Source organism: Pteropus alecto, unplaced genomic scaffold, assembly GCF_000325575.1.
Source record: "Pteropus alecto unplaced genomic scaffold, ASM32557v1 scaffold20, whole genome shotgun sequence".
NCBI lineage: Eukaryota > Metazoa > Chordata > Mammalia > Chiroptera > Pteropodidae > Pteropus > Pteropus alecto.
Window position 1 is genome coordinate 13,758,329 of NW_006436298.1, and position 21,329 is coordinate 13,779,657.

The 21,329-nt window shown below is 35.7% G+C and overlaps 1 protein-coding gene and 1 non-coding gene across 5 annotated transcripts in view; both read right to left on the reverse strand.

The window, feature by feature from the left end:
• Positions 1-3,638: 3,638 nt before the first annotated feature.
• Positions 3,639-21,329, reverse strand: part of DHFR (dihydrofolate reductase) — a 21,077-nt gene continuing 3,386 nt past the window's right edge. For 3 of the 4 annotated variants that reach the window (XM_025047668.1, XM_006913186.3, XM_025047669.1), the window contains 4 exons: positions 15,262-15,388; positions 13,005-13,120; positions 6,009-6,115; positions 3,639-3,736 (listed from right to left, as the gene is read on the reverse strand). In XM_025047668.1, the coding sequence (XP_024903436.1) occupies positions 6,037-6,115; positions 13,005-13,120; positions 15,262-15,388 (322 nt within the window). In that variant the 3' untranslated portion in view covers positions 3,639-3,736; positions 6,009-6,036. Of the gene's footprint in view, positions 3,737-5,366; positions 6,116-13,004; positions 13,121-15,261; positions 15,389-21,329 lie in introns of those variants that run through there. The other variant, XM_015590438.2, reaches the window with a different exon arrangement.
• On the reverse strand, positions 8,014-8,132 carry LOC112480830. Its single transcript, XR_003046771.1, has one exon. It is a non-coding gene; the product is annotated as a 5S ribosomal RNA (ribosomal RNA).

Here is a 21,329-nt window from a genome sequence, read left to right on the forward strand (position 1 = left end):
CCCACGGATCAGAAAGACCTGTGTCAGACTTCATTCCAGCAAAAAATAAACTTCCACTGTGTTAAGTCATTGGAATTGGAGTTTATCTGCTAAGGCAGTGAATCTTTAACCAATACAGTGGGTGAACACCATTGCTTTTAATTTTTAATGTATTACAGGTAAAGTTCACATCATTTGTTTTAATCTATTGTTTGGGAATGTAATTTATAGCAGCAATGTGGCGAATATAATAAAATGCCAAATCACCTCCAAATGTGGTGCCACATAGAATTTATTATGAGACTGAATATATGGTAGAAATTAAATATGTCAATTCTAGATTGCAGGATTTCTGTGCTCCCCGCAACCCCCTGCCACATTCCTAGCCCAAGCGCTGTGTTGGTATGTTATGAGTCTTCATGGGTCACATGGTCTGAACATATTTTATCACCTGTAGAGAGTAGCGTCACTAGTAACCTTGGAAGAAAGTGGATGAAGGGTGACTGGGGACCACAGGAAGCTGATTACTTCCCCTAGGGCTTCTGCCTGCTAGGTTTTCATTTAGGACACACAGCCACCAGACACATGGTGACTAAGAGATAAGTTAGCATGGTTTCTACTCAGTTTTCATGGAATAAAACCAGCTGAAGAACACTTCATTAAAAGAGCTGAGTATTGATTATCTCTTTATAATTTTTATTTTTTGCAAATAGTTCATTTATAAATTGATTGAAGCTCATTTTTCTAAAGCATGTAACACAGGTTATAAGATTCCAAAGATGATACACAAAATCCTATTTAACTCATTTTGTTTTCTCTTTCTCTGTCTCTCTCTCTCTCAATATTGGAAAAGGCAGTCTCATATATGCCTTTCAACCCAAACAGCCATAAGGCACATATTTCAACCCTGGCTTGGGCACATAATGAACCCTGGGCCTGAAACAATTTTTTACCAAGGGATAACGAGCCCACACAGCCTGTGCCAGTCTTATTGCCCTGTGGAGGAATACTTTTGGCTGTTTCAGGCTCAGTGTGTACTCCTTTGACCTGCTTGAGCGTGTGCATCAGTGACCTTGGGCATGCCCCATCTTTCAGTATTTCAGACTCCACTGGGGAGATGTTAGGGTACTTCTACTATAATACAAGAGGGGTGCTTGTAGGCTAATTGCTCTTTGTCAGTTGCAGAGGCACCCTCTAGCCATGGGTGTCCATGCATACCATTGGAACTGATCTTGCTGTTTCTTCTCTATGTGAGTAGTGTTGTTCCATCCAGCGCTTCAGTGTTGTGTTTTCCTTGGCAACTTAGATACCAAGATGCAGTGGGCAGGAGTGTTTGGACTTCTGTTCCTAGTGGCTATCGTGATGTTTGCTATCCTCCACATGGCTGGAGTCCTCCCCAGCTTTTGACAGCTGGTCCACAGTGTCCTACTTATTTATTCTCTTCCTATCTAATCACAATTTTTGAGATGCTAGACATCTTGAGGGGAGACAAAGGTGAATAAGATATAGTTTCTGCTTTGAAATAGCTGGCACTCCAGCAGCAATGATGTAGCAAACATGGTTAATTTTATTCTCATATCCATCCTCCTTTCTTCCTTGCCTTTCTGATTTTGGTAGGATGGGGGTAGTCTACCAGCCCCAACTGATAGATCAAGATTAATTTTAAGCCAGTGATCCTAAATTCTCATGTACATTAATTAGAATTAGACTCAAATGCTAGGAGAATTTGGGACAAGTTTTACTTTCCCGATGAAAGGAAAATGTGTGTCTGACATTTCTCCCTTTCTCTCTTCTTCCTGCTATGAACATGGACGTAATTTCTGAAGCAGTAGTAGCCATCTTCCAACCTTGAGAGAAAAACCAAGAGAATCGGAGAGTCAGCAAATCCTAACTTAAGACACTGTCAATTGGATTTTCCGGTACTTGCAACTGAAAACATTCCTAACTGTTAAAGGAGAGGTGATGAGAATAACAAACAGCTGTAATGCAAACTGCATTTAGGGGCTGTAACAGGGATAGGCAGTGCTGGGTGATTCAGAGGCTTTCATTAAACAGGTAACTTTTCAGATTTGGGCAGGGCTCTGAGGCAAGGTATGGTTTAGAATGGAGGATACAGGGAGGGAGGACTTATAGGCAGAGAGAACTGCATTAAAAAGGGCTTATGTTTAGCAAAGCTTAGGTCCATTGGGGGATTTGTGAAGAGCTGACAGGTGGCTTATGTATAATATGTAGGGAATGGAAACTCGAGATAATAATTCTGGAGAGGCTAATCACTGCCATCTGTAGAGGTACCTAAAGACCAAGGTGGAATTTGGCCTTTACTGAGTGAGCATTAAGGAGGTGAGACGATGACATAATCAGATGTGTAGTTCAGAAAGATTGTCTTGGTGGCCATGTTTATGAGATTGTTGGGGAGGGAGCTCAGAGATTTAAAAACTACCAATTTAGGTTACTCTAGTAGAGAGAAAATAAGGACCTGAACTAGATGTGGTTATGAAAGAGAACAAATTGACAGGCCCCTCAAAGGCTAAATCCTTGTCCCGGATTTTGATTTTGGAATCGGGAGATGTTTCTTTATGGCTTTTCCTCTGCCTGGAGCATCTATCTGCCTTCCTCTTTACTCTGTCACCAGCTCTCTAGATCCTTTAACACCGGGCTCAAATCCTGCTCTAAAAAGAACCCACACATCCATCAAGAGAATGGGTGGATCTCAAATAAATATTGCTGAGTGAAAATAAGCCAGACCAAAGAATACATCCTGTATGATTCTATTCATATGAAGTTCAGGAACAATAAAAAATAATCTATAATGAGGAAAAATGCCAGAATAGCAGTTGCCTTTGGGGGTGGGGAACTGACTGGGAAGGGGCATGAGGGAGCTTTCTGGAGTGATGGACAGGTTTGGGTCACACAAGCATATGCTTTTGTCAAAACCTGTAGAATGCTATACTTAAAATCTGCATTTCACTATGTAAATTTTACCAAAATAAACAAATGTTGAATTATAGTTAATAATAGGCAAGCCGAAGTATCTAGGGATGAAGCAGATTGATATTTATAACTTACTTGGAAATGCATCCAAATAGAAGATAGATAGATGGATGGATGGATAAAAGTGTCATAAAGCAGAGATAACAAAGTGTGAATGATAGAATCCAGGTGATTGCAAATGGGTGTTTAATGTATAATTCTTTCAACTTTTGTTTGAAATAGTTCATCATAAAATGCTTGAAGGAAATCTGAATTTAAGTTTTGCTAATTAACCTATCAAAGAGGACTGGCAGTGAAAAAAAAACCTGCAGGCAAACTTTCACCCTTTGAAGGGGGCTATGATCAGGGGCTGAAAATGTAGTTTTGTTCAGGGTCTCTTTCCTAAATGACTTTGGCTAGTAGATGCACTAGGAAAATCTGTCTCATTTTTAAATGATTTTTCTTAAAATATAGTCAACTTACTAGTTTCAGGTGTTCATCATAGTTATTCTTAATTTTGAGTTCCAACATCATCACATCTCCCTGATGATGAACCCTTTATTCCTTCAGGGTGTGGCTTAAGTGCGTCCTATAGCCCTGGGGTAGAGAAGTAGTGACCATCTAAAATTTGTCTTTCTATATACAAGTTTCACATTTACTTTGATAACTGACTGCAAAGTTACTTGCAATACCATACAACATGATTTTTTCTTTTTATTCCAAGAACAAAAGGTTTAACAAATGTCAACACAATGACAGAAACACTTTCTGGTCCTCATGAGGTCTCCTGGGTAACAGAAAAGGGAGAAGCAGATAATTAGATAATTAGAAATGGTCACAAATGCAGTTTCACCTTTGTCACAGGAAAAGCATAACTTCATGTTGATTTTTAGGGCCAGAGGTTCTATCCCCTTCATCAGCATTATCTTTTCATTTAGAGTCTCTAATTCTATTCATGGTACTCATTTATGTATTTTTTTTTTTTTTTCTCTCCCAGCTGGAACATCCTTGATCACAAGGTTCAATCCTCCAAAGATCATTATTTTTCTGAATGCTTTCAGCAGCTGGGCCAGCCCACTTTTCCCTCGGTCATGGTGCCTAGTTAGGTAGGCCATTTGCTGTAGTTTTTAGTTTTAACTATTAAAAAAAAAATCTTAAGGGGCACCTATAATCAACTTTGCTTACAGTGTAGTTCTTTGAGCTATTACTTCCATGTGCATTACATATTTAAATGAATCTTTAAATTCTTAAAATAGATCAGCAACACATAAATCTAATCTTTATAATTTTACTTTCTCTAATCTCATACATATTAACTTTATAATTTGCTTTTTTGTTTTGCTCCATTTAGATATGCTAGCAACAGGTAAATCTAATCTTTATAATTTCTTTCTATAATCTTATACATGTTGACTTCCTATAATTTGCTTTTTTGTTTTGCTTCATTTAGATATCCTAGACATAGAAAATAAGCATTCTAAATCATCCAAACAATGACTTACAACATTGAGTAGGCTTCAGAATCATCTAGGGTGCTCGTTTAAAATGGAGACTCTATGACCCATCCCTTATACAGGTGAACTTTTAAGAAATATGTCCATTAGGCCGTGGATGTTATAGAATTTCAATCTCACAGAAACAGTAAATGTGCCAACCTGAGTATTTGGAACATGTGTTTGTATTTTTGTTTGTATTTTTGTTTACATTTTCGCCTCAAATTATCATCATCTTATCGTGATGTCTTATAAATCAATCTGAAAAAGGTGAGGTTGATTCTCAGTCTTGAAAGGTGAACAAATCAGGAACCATAAAAGAAAGGCTGATGGTTTCCCAATAATTGGTCTTTGGCATTTTGTGTGACTGTTGGCTAATTTTGTTTTCCTCCTACATTTTTAAGCTGACTATGGAGATAAATTGCCATGAGAGTCTTTGAAATTTTATGCAAGGTGTTCAGAGAATAACAGGAGGCCAGCACTTAAAAAATAGTGCAACTTAAGAAGTAATTGTTATTAAAAAAAATACACGAAAATGGTTACATAAAATTAAATGGTTCCAAGTCTTAGTGAAAATAACAGTTCTCTGCTGTCTCTCCCTAACCTTAGTTGTCCTTGATTGGTTATTTGGCTGAGTAAATTTATCAGTTGAAAATAACCCCAGAATTTTAAGGCACTATTCTATTGTTTAGTTTTTTATTCCTTTTCTCCTTTCTAGCATTTCAAATTGGGTAGGTCCAAAAACCAAAATCAAAATCCATAAGAAAATCCCACTACTTTCAACTTTAAAATTTAACCTGAATCATAATTTTTTCACTATACCCAATCCTCTGGTCCAAGCTACCATCATTCCTCACTTGAACTTCTAATTAGTCTTGCTGCTTCTGTGTTTTTTAAATTGTAAAATATTTCAAACAAACCATGTGTGGCTTTATCCTTTTTATTACATAGGAAGCATGAAGATCTTATGCAAACAATCAAACATATGGAATTACTTTAGGTATTTAGTATTCACTCTTTCTGTACCTGCCAGCATCTTCTTAATGCAAACACCTGAGGCCGTATCTAGCAGCTGAAGTACGTTCAGCTCATACACAGGGCAGGAAATTGATAACCTTGGGAATAGCCCCCAACCAATGATGAGTAGGGGATAAATACTTGTTTACTTCCCCTCCATCTCCTAGGTTATCTCAGCGGTATTGAGCTTATTACCCATTTCTGACATGTGGACAAATCTGTCTAGCTCCTCTCTCTAGAAACCCTGGTTTCAACTCATGCTCTCAGGGGACTCTCCCACTGTGGTGTCTTGGTAGATATGCTACCCTAGCAGGTACTAGGGACCTAATCCTGGCCTTTGGTGAAAATTCAGACAGTTACAGTATGAAATGTTTCACGATTGGTATCCGATATAGCACAAGTAAGATTGATCTTAACCAAATCCAGTTGAGATTGATTAATTAATAGAAACACATTGCTCAGAAATAGTTATCCATACATCTAAAGTAAACAGAGGTCTCTTTCTCTAATGTTAAAATATATAATTGTTTGGAAGGAATGGGGAACAACCTGAAATAAGTCAGAAAACACCTTCACATTAATCATTCTTTTCATATACTTCAAATTTGTACTTAATGCCTTTCTCCTCCTGGACATCGGAAAGAACACCTGGGTATCTGTAAAAGAAATATATACGTATATAATTGAATAATTTACCAATAAAAAAGGTAGCTTCCCTGACTCTCAGCTAAAAGGCATTGACAATGCACAAGGTAAATGAAGGGTTGGTTTCCCTTCCTTTTTTTTTTCTTCACAATGGTAAGCTACTGTTAAGTTGGATGAGTTTATGCAAATACGCTTCATGGAATTGAAAAGAGAAAATTTCAAACTGTACAGAAAGTTAGAAAACAAGAAGTGTAATTTCTCCTCCTGCTTTCTTTCTGATTCCTAATTCTTCTCCCAAAAACTGCTATTAGCAGTTTCTCTTTTACCTTTCTACTCTATTATTCATTCAGCTAATATGAAATTTCTTGAGAATATTTTGCAAGTCTTACACTTGGTATCAAATTTCTTGTGTGAGCAAAAGAAAAACAAAATACAACCTTTAGCTGTTTAGAGCAGAATTAAAATTACATGCCCTGCATGGTGGCAGATTCTTAATTTCTGTTTAATCAGTAGGTAACATAGTGTTCTAATTCCCCAGTGTGTGGCTTATTGCAATTCCTGTACTAACATCATTGTTTATCTGATCTTTTCTATTCCCTCTCACTTAGATCTGTGTTCTCTCCAATTTCCAATTCCAGTTACCGGGCCCTCCATTGGGCAGACACCCAGAAGTGGGGTTGCTGGGTCACACAGCAGTTCTTTTTAAATTTTTTGAAGAGCCGCTATACTCTTTTCCATAGTGGCTGCACTATTTTACATTCCTACCAACAGTGTTCCAATTTCTCTACATACTCACTACCATGTTCTCTCTCGTTTTTTGATAACTAGAATCAGTTAGTCACAATAGCCAAGATGTGGAAACAACCTAAATGTTCACTGATAGATGAATGAAGAAAATGTGCTATATACATATAGTGTAATATTATTCAGCCTTAAAAAAGAAGGAAATCTTGTAACATGCAACAACATGGATGAACTTAAAGACTTTATGCTAAGTGAAATAAGCCACAGAAGTGAAATAAGCCAGTCACAGAAGGACAAACGCTACATGGTTCTATTTGTATGAGGTACTTAAAATAGTCGAACTCATAGAAACAGAGGGTAGAAGGATGGTTGACAGGGGTAGGGGGAAACAGGGAATTGCAGTGGAATGAGTATAAAGTTTCAGTTGTGCAAAATGATTAAGTTCTAGAGATCTGCTCTGCAATAATGGGCCTATATTTAACAATACTGTATTGTATACTTAAAATTTTGGTGAGAGTACATCTGATGTGTTCTTACCACAATGGAAAAAAAATCCACCCACAAAAAAACAAAACGCAGGTCCTCCACTGAAAGCTGTTCTGCCCACTCCAGTCTCCAACCCAAATCCTAGTGCACCTCCCCAGTACTGTGTGGGCTGCATGCCATTATGCCCCAGGTGGGTTCAGGAACACCTGCTTTAAACAGACTTGTGTTTGGCTGTGGTTCTGCTGTGTGACATGTGGCTATCAGTAAGTCTTCATCCTTATAAAGAACTTAGCATTGTGAGTACATTAAGTGCTTTCCAAATGTTACCCATTATGTTTATTAGTTGGTTTGGTTTCCCTATTTTCTAAACTCATTGTAGGCAGGGATAATATAGGAATAGATTTAAATCTTGTATAATATCCAACACAATACTGAGTAACAATAGGTGTTAAACTTTTGTTGACTAATTAGATGACATTTTGAAACAAAATATATGAAGTAACAATAGCATAATATGTAAGGAAAGAAAAAGGTGTTTTTTCTTGAATAATTTATATTTCAGAAGAAGAAGCTATGTTTCTATTTACTAACCATTTTGAGCTGTTTGTTTTAGTAGCATTATAGCTTTTTTCTTAAATGACTTTACTAGGCCAACCTTTTTTTTTTTTTAATTTTTTTAAGCCTATAGCACCTGGTCTTCCTAGGTGGTCTCCCATCCAAGTACTAACCAGGCATGACCCTGCTTAGCTTCCGAGATCAGACGGGATCGGGCATGTTCAGGGTGGCATGGCCATAGACTAGGCCAACTTTTAACCATAATTTTAATATATTTAAGATGAGTCACCAAAAGCAACATGTACATTTATGTGTGTGTATAAAAGTCTCAAGACTATCTAGATTGTCAGTTAATAAGATAAAAGTGAAGTATCAAAGTTATTTCTAAAATCATTAATAACTATGCTACTGGCTGGATATGGTCCCTAGCCATGGCATTTGTTCATCTTCTCTGTGAAACTAAAATTTAATTCTGATTAAGATTATTTTTACTTTCCACAGCATTCACATATTAAGCCTGTTTTCAAAATGATTATAAATACCTCATAATTTAAAAGTTTTCTGAAGAAAAAACTGCATAAGAGCCACATGCGAACTCTGAGTTTAAGTCTAACAGGATTTGGAAAAGACTCGTTTGTTATGAACCACCCAGATAGTGACGCCCCCCTAGAATTGTCAAGCATTTAAGAAGCCAATGAATAAAAGAAACATAAGATTTGAACTGACAAAAAAAATCACAAGAATACACAGATGATTTGATGGAAAGTCTAAGAGTTAAACAGAGTTTTTGAAACAATTATCTATAAGAAACAAATCAGAACTAAAAATGAAGACTATGGTAAGCATAGGCTTAGGAGAGGGATGTACAAACGTGGGTAAATATGCCAGGATCCTGTTGGACAGTCAGGAAGTAATGGATAGAAGAGGAAACGTTGGCCCATCTAACACCTACTCAAGTTGTCCATTGAAAAGGGGCATTTGTCTCAGCTCTGGAGCCAAGTACTGCCTCAAAGCCTTCTTTCCAGTCTTCATCCTCTTTGACTGCATAGAAGGTGAATAACTAGAAGGAGAAGCCTATCTCAGACTCATAAACAGAAAACTGCTGGTATAAAATATTTGGGTCTGCTGGTTTGGTTGAAGCCTAGTGTGAAATAGTCTGAGATAGAAAGATTTCTTCCAGGCAAGATGAATGAGGGCAGAGCCTTAGAGGATAGGCTGGCATGGTGTTTTCTAAGTTCCCCAATGTACAGAGATTTGGAGAGAAAGCAGCTCAAGAACTGAGCAAGTTACAGACTTCCAGGGACAAAGTGTATTTGCTTTGTCTTCGAAGGTTTCCTTTTTCTCTACTTCATGAACGATGACCTACTCCAGATCTCTCCTTAGGGGAGTCTCTCCACCCCATGTTAAACAGGCTATTATGTTGGTACAGGCTTGAAAGTAACACCAGCATCAAATGCTGCAATGGAAAAAAGGACTTTTCATGTTTGTCCACAGCTTTGTTTGGAGGACCATTTCAGAGCAATTTCCTTGGATTTTGGCACTGGAGAGCAAGAGCATTTCCCAACTCATTCTGTGAGGCCAGTATTATCCTGACACCAAAACCAGGTGAAGATGTTAACAAAAGAGAAAACTATAGCCCAGTATCCCTTATGAATACAATTGTAAAAATCATCAACGAAATATTAGCAAACTGAATCCAGGAACATATAAAAAGGACTCTACATTATTTTCAAGTGGATTTATCCCAGAAATGCAAGATTAGTTCAACATAAAAATCAAGCAATGTAATATACTGTATTAGTAGTGTATTAAGTATTTGTGTATTTTTTTTTATTAAAGACAAAAACCACGTGATCATCTCAATAGACTCAGAAAAGCATTTGACAAAAACCCAGGGCTCCTTCATGATAAAAATACACAGTGAGATAGAAATAGAAGAAATCTTCAATGTGATAAAGGGCATGTACAAAAAACCCACAGCTAAGATCACAATGGTAAAAGACTGAATGCTTTCTCTTAAGATCGAGAATAGGAAGGACAATGATGTCTTGCTGTTGTCACTTCTAATCAGCATTGTATTGGAGGTTCTAGCCAGAGCAATTTGGCAAGAAAAAGAATTAAAAAGCATCCAGATTAGAATGGAAAAAGTAAAACTATCTTTATTTGCAAGTGACATATTCTATATATAGAAAATCCTAAGGAATCCACTAACATAACTAATGAGTTTGGCAAGGTTGTAAGATATAAGATCGATAAACAAAAATCAATTGTATTTCCATGTATTACCAATGAAGAGTTTGAAAATAAAATTAAGAAAACAGTTCCATTTATAATAGCATCAAAAATAATAAGATTAATTAAATAATTAAGTGCAAGACTTGTATACTGAAAGCTATAAAACATTGCTGAAGGAAATTAAAGACCTAAATAAGCAGAAAGATATCACATGTTTATGGTTTGGAAGACAAATATTGCTAAGATACTATTCTCCAAAATGATCTACGGATATAATACAATCCCTATCAAAATCCTAGCTTGCTTTTTGGCAAACTGACAAACTGATTATATAATTCATATGAAAATGGGACCCACAATAGACAAAACAGTATTGAAAAAGAACAAAGTTGGAGGACTTGTACTTCCTGATTTCAAAAGATATTACAAAAAGCTGCATTAATCAAGACAGTGTGGTACTGGCATAAAGACAGACATATAGAACAATGAACCGAGAGCTCAAAAATAAACCCTCACATTTATGGTCTACTGATTTTTGACAAGCATGTCAAGATAATTCATTGTGGGGGAAAAAATAGTCCTTTCCACCAATAGTGCTAGAACAACTAGATAGCTACTTACAGAAGAATAAGCTTGGACTCCTTCCTTATACCATAAATAAATTAACTATGATGACTTTAAGAGTTAAAACTCTTAGACTTAAACTAAGAGTTAAAACTATAAAACTCTTAGTAGACAACAGAAGTAAATTTCTGTGGGCTTGGATTAGGCAATGATTTCTTAGGTATGACACCAAAAAGACAAGTGACAAAAGAAAAAATAGAAAAATTGGACATCAAAATTAAAAGCCTAGTGCTGTAAATGGTTTCATTAAGAAAGTAAAAAGACAGTTCAGATAATGCGAGAAAATTTGTGAAGTACTGATATATATTACAACATGGATGAACCTGAAAACAGCATGCTAAATGAAACAAGCCAATTCTAAGAAAGACCTCATATATGATTCTGTTTATGTGAAATGTCCATAAAAGGCATATCTATAGAGACAGAAAATAGATTAATGATTTTAGGGCTAGAACGGGAGGAGAATGGTGAACGATTACTAATGGGTATAGAGTTTTTTGGGGAGTGATGAAGATGTTCTAAACTTACATTGTGGTGATGTTTGCACAACTGTGTGAATATATTAAAACCACTGAATTATATACTTTAAGTGGGTGAATGTTGTGATGTGTGAAAATAATCTTTCAGGAAAAGATGTTAAAAATTTTCATTTCTAAGAGTCAGAGAGCCAGAGTGGTACTTGTTTTAAGTTATCAACCACCCTGAAGGGTCATAGCTTTGGAAGGAGGTCTGATTGAGAGCAACAGAATTTGGGAAGGAATCTAACATGGAGCTGATTCACACAGTAACCTATTCTTTTTGTTAGTAGCAAAAAGAAAGATAAGAAGTGAGGGACAACAGATCAATATTCACATGTGACAATCAGCAACCTAAGCAGTACAAGAGAAAATATATAAAGTGTAACAAACACACACAACTGATTTTTGTATAAATATATATGAAATCACTAAGTGTGACTTTTCTAAGTAGTCGGCTTTGGAGATTATAAGCAAAAGCCTGAACTTTAGCTTTTTAGAAAATTTTTGGAGTTCTTATAATTTTCAGATCTCTTCAGAGTTAGTTAAGAGCCCAAGAAAAGGAGTCAAACATTTCATTTGATTCAAGACTACTATCTACTGTTCTATAGAATAATAGACTATTATTTGAAAGCTTGGCCATGCATTTATTCAGACTTGGCTCTGACTGTTCTTTTAGAAGGCATTTAAAAAACAAACTTACACTCAAAGAATAATGACTGGATTCAACTGAGAAGAATGTGTTAAAAGCTAGTTGAAAAGTGTTGATATAATTAATCATAAAGTTGAAAAGTGCTTTTAAACTAAAATGCTATGAGTTTTCAAAATCAGACAGTTTTACACTAAAATCACAACTAATAGTAAAGCTAGTGTAACCTCTTCTGTCCATCTCCGCCACTGCTATCTAAGTCCCTTCATTTTTCACCTGAGCTACTTTAACTAAATGGTCTTCCAGGTTTACTCTTGTCCTCTCCACTCCATTCTCCAGAAACAGCTAGAACAATATCACTCGATTCAGAACCTTCTACATCTGCATTTGGTCGGATCCCTTTGGGTCTCCCCCTTGCTCACAATGCCCACAGTGGCTTTCAAGACTCAGGGAACATACCAGGCTTGTTCTTGCCCTCAGGTCTCTTCACTGGCTGCTTCTGGTTCCTGGAATGCTCGTTCCAGTTCTCTGGCTTCTTGCCATTTAGATCTCAGTGTAGACTTAGATCTCAGTGTAGACATCACTTTTCAGAGAGGACTTCTTAGACTATACCGTATTTATCATCATAATACTTCAATTCTCCACACAGCAACTCTTTTGATGTTTATCTTGTTTGCAACCTCCCTCTCTACTACAAAGAATGTAATCTCCTGATTGCTTTATAAACTATATATGTGTCTAACCAATGTACTATATACTTGAAACTAATTAAAAAAAAAAAAAAAAGAATGTAATCTCCTGGAGTAGTAGTGACAGGATGTCTTGGTAAACACTCTTCCCCAATGCCTAGGACAGCATCTGATGCTAAACACAGATCTCATAGAATGAACTAGTGACTAGTCTCTAGATTTCAGTAAAATCATTATAACTTGAACATTTCCAAGTCTGTTAAAGCAGATTTCCAAAAATTTCTATACTATTTGTCTATAAAATACATTACTACCCCACATTTGATCTGAAAAGACATATACTCTTTCATATAATTCTTAAGCTAGAAATCCAAAAGAGCTTCAGACATAACATTTTACTTACTCTGGGAGAAGTTTATATTTCCCCAAATCAATTTCTGGAAAAAATGTGTCACTTTCAAATTCCTGCATGATCTTTGTGACAAATAGTTTAATATGGCCTGGCTTGCTCATGGCTTCCTTTGAAATAAAACAAAAGGCATCAATTTCCTTATTTATCTGTGTCAAAAGAAATAGAAACTCTGAGACATTTTAAAATTATATGGTCAAGTTTGTAATAGGTATTAAATACATGCTACATAAATTGTTACCTCCAAAGAATGATATTAAAATATCCTATTTCACTTTAGGGCCCTGCAAAGTATGCCTTAGTTATTTTGAGAGTGGAGTTAGTCATTATCGATAATTATGAGAGTGAGTTAAAATATATTCTGGCCTCTAGTTTGCTTACATGAACTCTTTTTCCATTTAAGCATTCAGTTTTGTCTTTTTTCTTTGGTGGTTGTTTAGGAATTAAGAACTCCTAATTATGTAGTTACTCTTCATGTGAAAATTTACATATGCACATATGGATAAAATAGTATAGTTTCATGAGACCCTGACTACTTAGTACAAGGGTGTACTTAGTACATTGACATAAAATTTAATAATACTTTCATTACCCAGGAGATAGTTATGATGCTAGTAGGTAATTTGTTCTGCTTCTCGTTGCTAATGATTGTATTTGGCCTCATATTGTTAATGACTTTTGTAACTACTGCCTATAGTACTGTTGACGGTTTCTACAGAAAAAAATGTCCCGGAACAAATATCTTAAAATTCTAACAAAAATCATGAGTCATAACTGTAGCTCCAAGAAAGCAGTAACTCTTAATTTTCAAATTGCTTATGGTGCATGTTGGGGGCCGAGGGGACGTGGGGAGAAAAATATATACATATTATATATAACTTCAGTGTTTATCCTTAAAATTCCAAATAAGTTCATAGAACAAATTTTGCTTTTTCTTTTCAATATATCAGCTTATAGTATTACATCATTTATTTTCTTGCCTCAACCAAATAAATAATCGCAGCAGCATTTCAAAGTCTGTGTCAAACTTTATGATATCTGGCAAACTTTTTCTGTAAAGAGTCAGATGGTTAAGTATTTTAGGCTTTGTGGGTGATATGGTTTCTTATCTTTGTAGGTACAAGCAGCCATAGATAATATTAAACCAATGGGCATGGCTATGTTCCAATGAAACTTTATTTACAAAACCTAGCTAGTAGGCCTGATTTGGCCCTTGGGAATATAAACCTAAATACTGTGATGTGAGGTAGGTGGATAGTGCAAAACTATAACCTGGAGGTTTTACTTCCTTATTATTTATATACATATAGATATATCAAATTATATAAATGAATTTAAGTACTTACACTGTTTAAAAAATACACTTTCAAGTGAATATAGTACTGAATCATTCAAAATGAATACTGAACAAAATAAATGATTTTTTTCTTAGAAAGTCACACTTGGCTGAAAGATAAAAGGAAAATATCCATTTCCTCCCTATTACAAATGGAGAAAATAAAAGACTGTACAAACAGGAACCTAATAAACAGAATTTTTATAATGCCGTCTGGGATCCTAGTATATTCCTTTTTTCTCAAATAATTTCAGTATACCTGTGTTATTACAAGCTACCAAGGATAGGGGATGATTTTTTGTTCTCCATAAATGTTAATCTTTCATTAGTGTTTTAAAAGAGTAAAAAATTCCATTTATTATCCACAAAATTTTTGAAGGCTAAAATTTGGTATCAAGAAAAAGGAATATTTTCTGTTACTTATGGTTTTCCTTTAAATCACATAATACTTTTTGTATGCCCTAACATTATATTGTTAAGGTGAAGTTTCCGCTTTTAACAAATTCATATATATCTGGTCAGTGTACATAAACTGACAGCCCCATCCCTTTCTCAGTAAGAGGCACATTTATACTTGAAGAAATGGGTATATGTAACTCAATAAATTGAGGCACATCCAGGGAGCAGAGAACAGTACAGTCCCAGTATGATTTTAAGGGAAGGATTTGGAATGTTTTTTAAAGTGGAAATATCAACTATTTTGAATTGGAAATAAAATGGTAAAGACTTTAAAACATTTACATTTTTGTTTGCATGATAGTATCAAAAAACAAATGCTTCATTGTGTCTAACTTACAGTAGTAGGGATAATGTGCTTCCTTTACTCATGGCTTAATTTTTTAAAAGTTCTGATGGCAAGTAATTGGAAAGAAAGAGTAAGAACATTCCTTTGTATTTACAGATGACTTTACTTACCTTATAAACAGAACTGCCTCCCACTATCCAAACCATGTCCACTTTACTTCTTAACTCTGGTTGCTCAATAAGTTTTAAGGCATCATCCAGACTTTTGGCAAGAAAATGAGCTCCTTTTGGAGGTTCCCTGAATTTAAGAGAAAGAATTACATATAATTTCTATAAAACCAATTCATACTAGTCAAATAATCTGTTTAGGAAGCAATAATTATAAAACTAAAAATCATCATAAATGTGAATCCTTTCAACAAAAACCAGTTAACATCAGAATGGCTTATGGCCAATAATTTTAACCCATATTTATGTATGTACCGTCTACAATGAATCAAAAAACAAAAACAGTTCTGTATCTCATAATGTTTATGGTGGAAAAATCAGAACAGTAGTTGTCTCTAGAGGGATGGGGTAAAGAGTCACTGGGAAGGGGCATAAGGAAACTTTCTAGGGGTTATAGTAATGTTCTATATCTTTGATATGGGGTTCTATAGGTGCATACATTTGTCACAGCTTAGCAAATGTACACTTAAGGCCTGTATATTTCATTATATGTAATATTTATCTCAAAAGAAAAAAATTAAATACTGAACTCTAGTTAATGATGTGTATGTTGAAGTATTTAGGGAAAAACATACTAATTTCTGCAATTTACTTGGAAATGCATAAAAAGAACAAGACCAATTGATGGATGGATGATAAAACAAATATAGTAAAATGTAAAAGGCAGAATCGATGTGGTGGGTATACAGGTGTTTACCGTAAAGTTTTGTATGTTTGAAAGTTTCACGATAAAATGTTGGAAAAAGGGTAATATGTTTGGATAACTATGATATGAAACGATATTCAAACAATGTGATGAGTGGAGGATTTCATGTTTCAAAATTTATTGAAATGGATCAAATATTAAAAATGAGCATGTCATTACTTATGTAATTAAAAATTCAAAAAGGGAAGTTAATTAACTTGAGGGTTTACATTGACTAGCTCAATCTCTCTAAACCTCCACAAGTGTGGTTTTTTTTGGTGGAAGGGTGGGCCTAGAAGGAAGGTTGCAATTCCCTTTATAAATGAGAGACATTCAGAATTAGGCTTTGATAGTGACAAGAAAGAAAAATTACAATTCAAAGTCAATATTTTAGAGTGATGCTTTACAAAAATTATAAAATTGCCTTTAAACTAGTAGTTATAACACTGATTAATCGAGAGTCAATGGGGGCCATTCATTCTTTCGGCTGCCTCCCTCCTTGCCTCCTTGATAGATATTTTACGTATTTCACTCTATCATCTTCAAAGCAGTTAAGAAAGTATTTTGACTAAAGGCTGGAAAAAGACATGGAAGCCAACGTGAGGTTAAATGAGGTAGGGATTCTCTAAGGTACTAGGGCAGTTGTAGTGACTAGCTTGGACTAGGCTGTTCAGGGGGAGAATTCAATCTAGAAGACCTGGAATTGGGGGAGAAGATAGTCAAGTTAATAAACAAAGTCTAGAATGATTGAAACAGAATCAGTGGCATGAAAATGGTTAATGGTATTAAGGTGACGACTACTTTGCTCTTTTGTAGTGAGTCTGGAAAAGGAAAAGAAAGGATTGTTTCAGATTTTAGTTTCAACAAAGGCATGGATAAAATGTTTCTGCAAAATGTTGCTATTTAGCAGTTTAGAAATAAATTTCACAGGAAAAACTGGACCCCTGAAGGTAGAAAGAAAAAAACAAAAGGTTTGGGCTAATGTTTGAATTCATCAGCCCCTTTACTGCACAAACCCTAAAAACACAGTAAATAGCACAGAGCATGCGCTCAATATTGTGACTTATTTTGTTGCTAAATTTCCTTCCTATAATTATTCCAAACCAATAGGGAATGGATTTCCTGACAATGGAGAGTGGGTATGTGGTAGCATACAAATTTTGTGTCAAGAAACACGTGGATATGCTTGATATCTTTTTTCAGACTTAGAGTCCTGAATTCCTTCAGAAGGTCGTCATATTATTTCATGTTACCAGCAGTCCTATGTGAGTACATAGAATATTTTTATAGACGATGATATTGAAGCTGAGGGTTTAAATAACCGATGGTCACAGCCAGGAAATGGTGATTCTGGGATTTGAACTCCCGCAGACTGATGTTGGAGCCTGAGCTGCAACTTCTTACATTGACACTGTGTTGTCAACTAGTGGCCATGGGCTACAGGGTGTCAGATAGGATGGTGTAGCCTACTTTGGGCAGAGCCCTCAGACCAGTGTCTTATGGCCTTTGGCAGCCTCATCTGATTACCGCAGGATACCATATACACATTATTTTTTCCCACAGTGCCTGATGTGAAAGTAGATGACCTGGCAAATGGAATTCTGGCCCAATTTCCCTGGAGACTATTGGGAAAGCATTTAAAAAACAAAAAGCTCTAGGCTAGAATCCCATTTAACCAGAATTCACAAATATGGTCAAGTTAAGACATTTAATATCCAGTCTCTAGAAATGTGATTTTCAATTATTTAAAATTGGTTCAAGTGTGCTCCATCTTCATAAATGAATACTATGTAGCCACTAAAAATATTCATCGAAATTAATCTTTTAATATGTAAAATGGGGAAAAAGGCAAGTTATAAATACATGGGATAATCCTGTTTTTTATAAATCATCCAATGGACCATACATTCTGTGAAAATTTCTGAACCCCAACTTTGCTAGGGGATATGCTAGATGCTGGGAATAGAGATTAAAAAAAAGCACTGTCTGGGCCAAAAAGATGGTAATGGCAGGCACAGAAATATCTCAGCAGTGGCAATAAAGTGAAAAGGACATGCAATGGAAGTATGTGGAGGATGCCAGACAGGCACAGAGGTGGTGCATCTTCTGGGTGGACTGATGAGGGAGGATACTCCTTGGAGTATGATCCCTTAGCCAAGTCTCTAAGGAGATAAACCCAAGTGCAAAACACAGAAGTGACAGACCACCATTAGATAATCGCTTATACTAAAGTTACAAAAGTCACTTAACATAAGAAAGCTGCAAGAAAGTTGAGGGCAGAAGAAAAATAATCTGTGGTGAGGTTTAAAATACTAAAGGGTAGAACAGAGCAAGATCCTGAGGACAGAAAAAAAATGAAGTCTGATTTTGATAAGAGAGAATTTCTTTTTTGTCTGAAGATTAAGGGAAAGAACAAAATAATGTGTTAAGGTGAAAATGATGAGATCACAAACCTGTTCATTGTGCTCTCATTAACATTAATATTTTCTATAACCTATAAAGTAAGGTAATTTTGTTGAAGTAGCAAAGGTTGGGGGAGTAAAACCTGATACCTGTATGTGCCTTCTGTGTGCCAGGAATTTATATCACGAAATTTCAATTAATCCTCAGAAATCACCATAAGAAGTTGTCATTATTAATCCCATTTAGTAGATAAGGAAATTGAGATTCAGCAAGACTTAACGTTAATAAAGCCTAAAGCCACAAAGTTAATAGGTGCTAGAGCAGGTATCAGAAGCCAGGTTGGTACGTCTTTGCTATGCCAAGAATGTGTGCGGTGGTGAGGGAACTGCAGTCTTTGAGAGGTGGAGAAAGTTTTATCACTGTGGAGAATATGATAGTGAGACCATAAAAAATTATCACACCATTCAATGTTAGATAATTTTTATGAATTGAAGATAATTTACATCTTATATCATGGAGGCAATTTTGGATTTTCTAAAGATGCTGTTAAATCTACAGTACTGCAGTAAAATAATTTAATTTTTGCTTCCAAAGACCTTAAAAGAGTGATTGAGATATAAGTTGCATACCATGTAATTTATCCTTGTAATGTGTACAATTCAGTTAAGCTTTTAGTATGTTCATAGTTATACACCGTCACAACTATCTGCCTTCAGAATATTTCCATCACCCAAAAAAGAAACCTTGTACCTGTGACGTTATTCCCCACTCTCAGCCCCCTCTGCCTCTGTGTAAAGTAGGAAGGAGGCAAGGGAACTAAAATGTTAAATGAAGCTATATTCAGAGACTGCGATATGCTGATCAGCTCTATTGCCAGACCACGAGGAGACCTGCAGGACAAAGGAGGATTTCTGCTGGGATTGCTAACAACCCGTTCTCTACACCATAAAGAAAAAACAGGAAAACAGTCTAAGTGGTACCCTACACAAAATAAAATCATTTATTCCCTTCGGCCAAAACCATGGGGAACCTATGGATCAAGGGCTGGGAAATGCCAGCAGGCCTTTCACGCTACATATTCTTTTCTTGCTACATACTCTTATCCTTCCTCACTATATGCTCAAAGGAAAATGAGTAAACAGTCTTTAAACTGTAATTCACAGAACTAAAGAATGAGATAGATAGATATATATATCTCTCATTCTTTAGTTCTGTGAATTACAGTTTAAAGACTGTCAGAATATATATATATATACTGACTTCCTCAAATATGCTGTCTACAGAGCATTACCCCTTCTCTAATAAACTTTCCTTTTGACTCTAACTTTGGTGTGTGCTTGAATTCTTATGCTCAGCCAAGAACCCTTTTCTCTCTAAGTACAGGGCTTGAGTTCTCCCAACTTGGGGGAATTTGCCCCGTCCTGTATCATATGCCTATTCGGGACATTTCATATAAATGGAAACATGTGGTCTGCTGTGTCTGGCTTTTTTCAACCTGCATGCTCCTTTCAAAGTTCGTCCATGTTGTAGCATATACTGGTACTTCATTCCTTTTTACTGTGGAATAACAAATATTCCATTGTATGAATATAGCATTTTGTTTATCATTCATCAGTTGATGAACATCTAGGATGTTTCCAGTTTAGGGATGCTACTATGAACATTTGTGTACAAGTTTTTGGGTGGTCATTTGTTTTCATTTTGCTTGGCTATATACCAAGGAGGGAATTAAACTCTATGTTTAATCTTTTGAGGAAGATCTGTTTTCCAAAAGTGGCTGTATAACATTTCTTTTATTACAGTTTAAGCCAAAACTTGATTGTCTAGAAAGTCGTTGGAAAGCATTTTTTCCCTTTAACTAATTAAAGAAATAGTTACCCAAAATAACTAGTATGGGGCAGCAAAATTTGGGATTATCTTGAGGATTCAGTTTCTTCTTACATGGGGGAGTGAGGGGTGGTGGTGAAAAATTGAGTATCTCCAAAAACTTGCATGAGCAATAGTGATTTATATATGTAAATCTCTCCTGTTTTATTTAGGACTTAGCAGTGCCTGGCACACAGCAGGTGCTCAGGATATGTGTAGAATCGACTAGCAATTGACCAGGGAAGCCCAAGCAAGGACAAAAAATAAACTAATTTTTCCCCCTAACTTGTATCCCTATTTCCTTGGCATGCTTAATAATAAAGACTTTAAATTTTCTCTGCCTTAAAAAAAATAAGCAAAATACACCAACGAATGTTGTATATAAATACATTAAGAGACAACCAAACCCAATTACACACACCACAGAGAGGTTATAAAAAAGAAATTACATTCATCATTTGAGGAGATTTGCTGGCTCAAATGAATTTCTTTCCTGAAATTTCTTTATGTTTGTTTTAGCTCAAGCTAGCCATAAATAAACTTGAGTAGTATTCAAGAATATGTTATTAAAGAGTCTCTGGAAATGGCAATACAGTCTGTGAATTTGGATTCCACCAAGTAAAGAGATAATCAGAATATCCTAGCAACCACTAGAAAGAGAACAGTATAAAGATTGAGGCAGATGGCAAGCTGCACATCAATTTAGTTCCCATCAACCAAAGGCAATCAATGCAAATATTCTGGCACACTTTCTTCCAGGTTTTTTCCTATGCCATTCTTGGAGAGATCTGAGAGAAAATACAGAAGCCTGAACTCCCTTAGCCTATAATTGTGTAAATGTTTTTTTCTTTCCTATGATGTGTTCACTTGGCTAGGCTATAGTCCTGTTATTCAGATACTAATTGAAGATTAGTATCTGGGAAGATATTTTATAGATGTGATCGAAGTTGATATTTGGATAACTTTAATCAAGGTGGGCCTGATTCAGTCAGTTGGCAGGCCTTGAAAACAGATGAGGCTTCCCTGAAGAAGAAATTCCACCTGCAGACAACAGCTT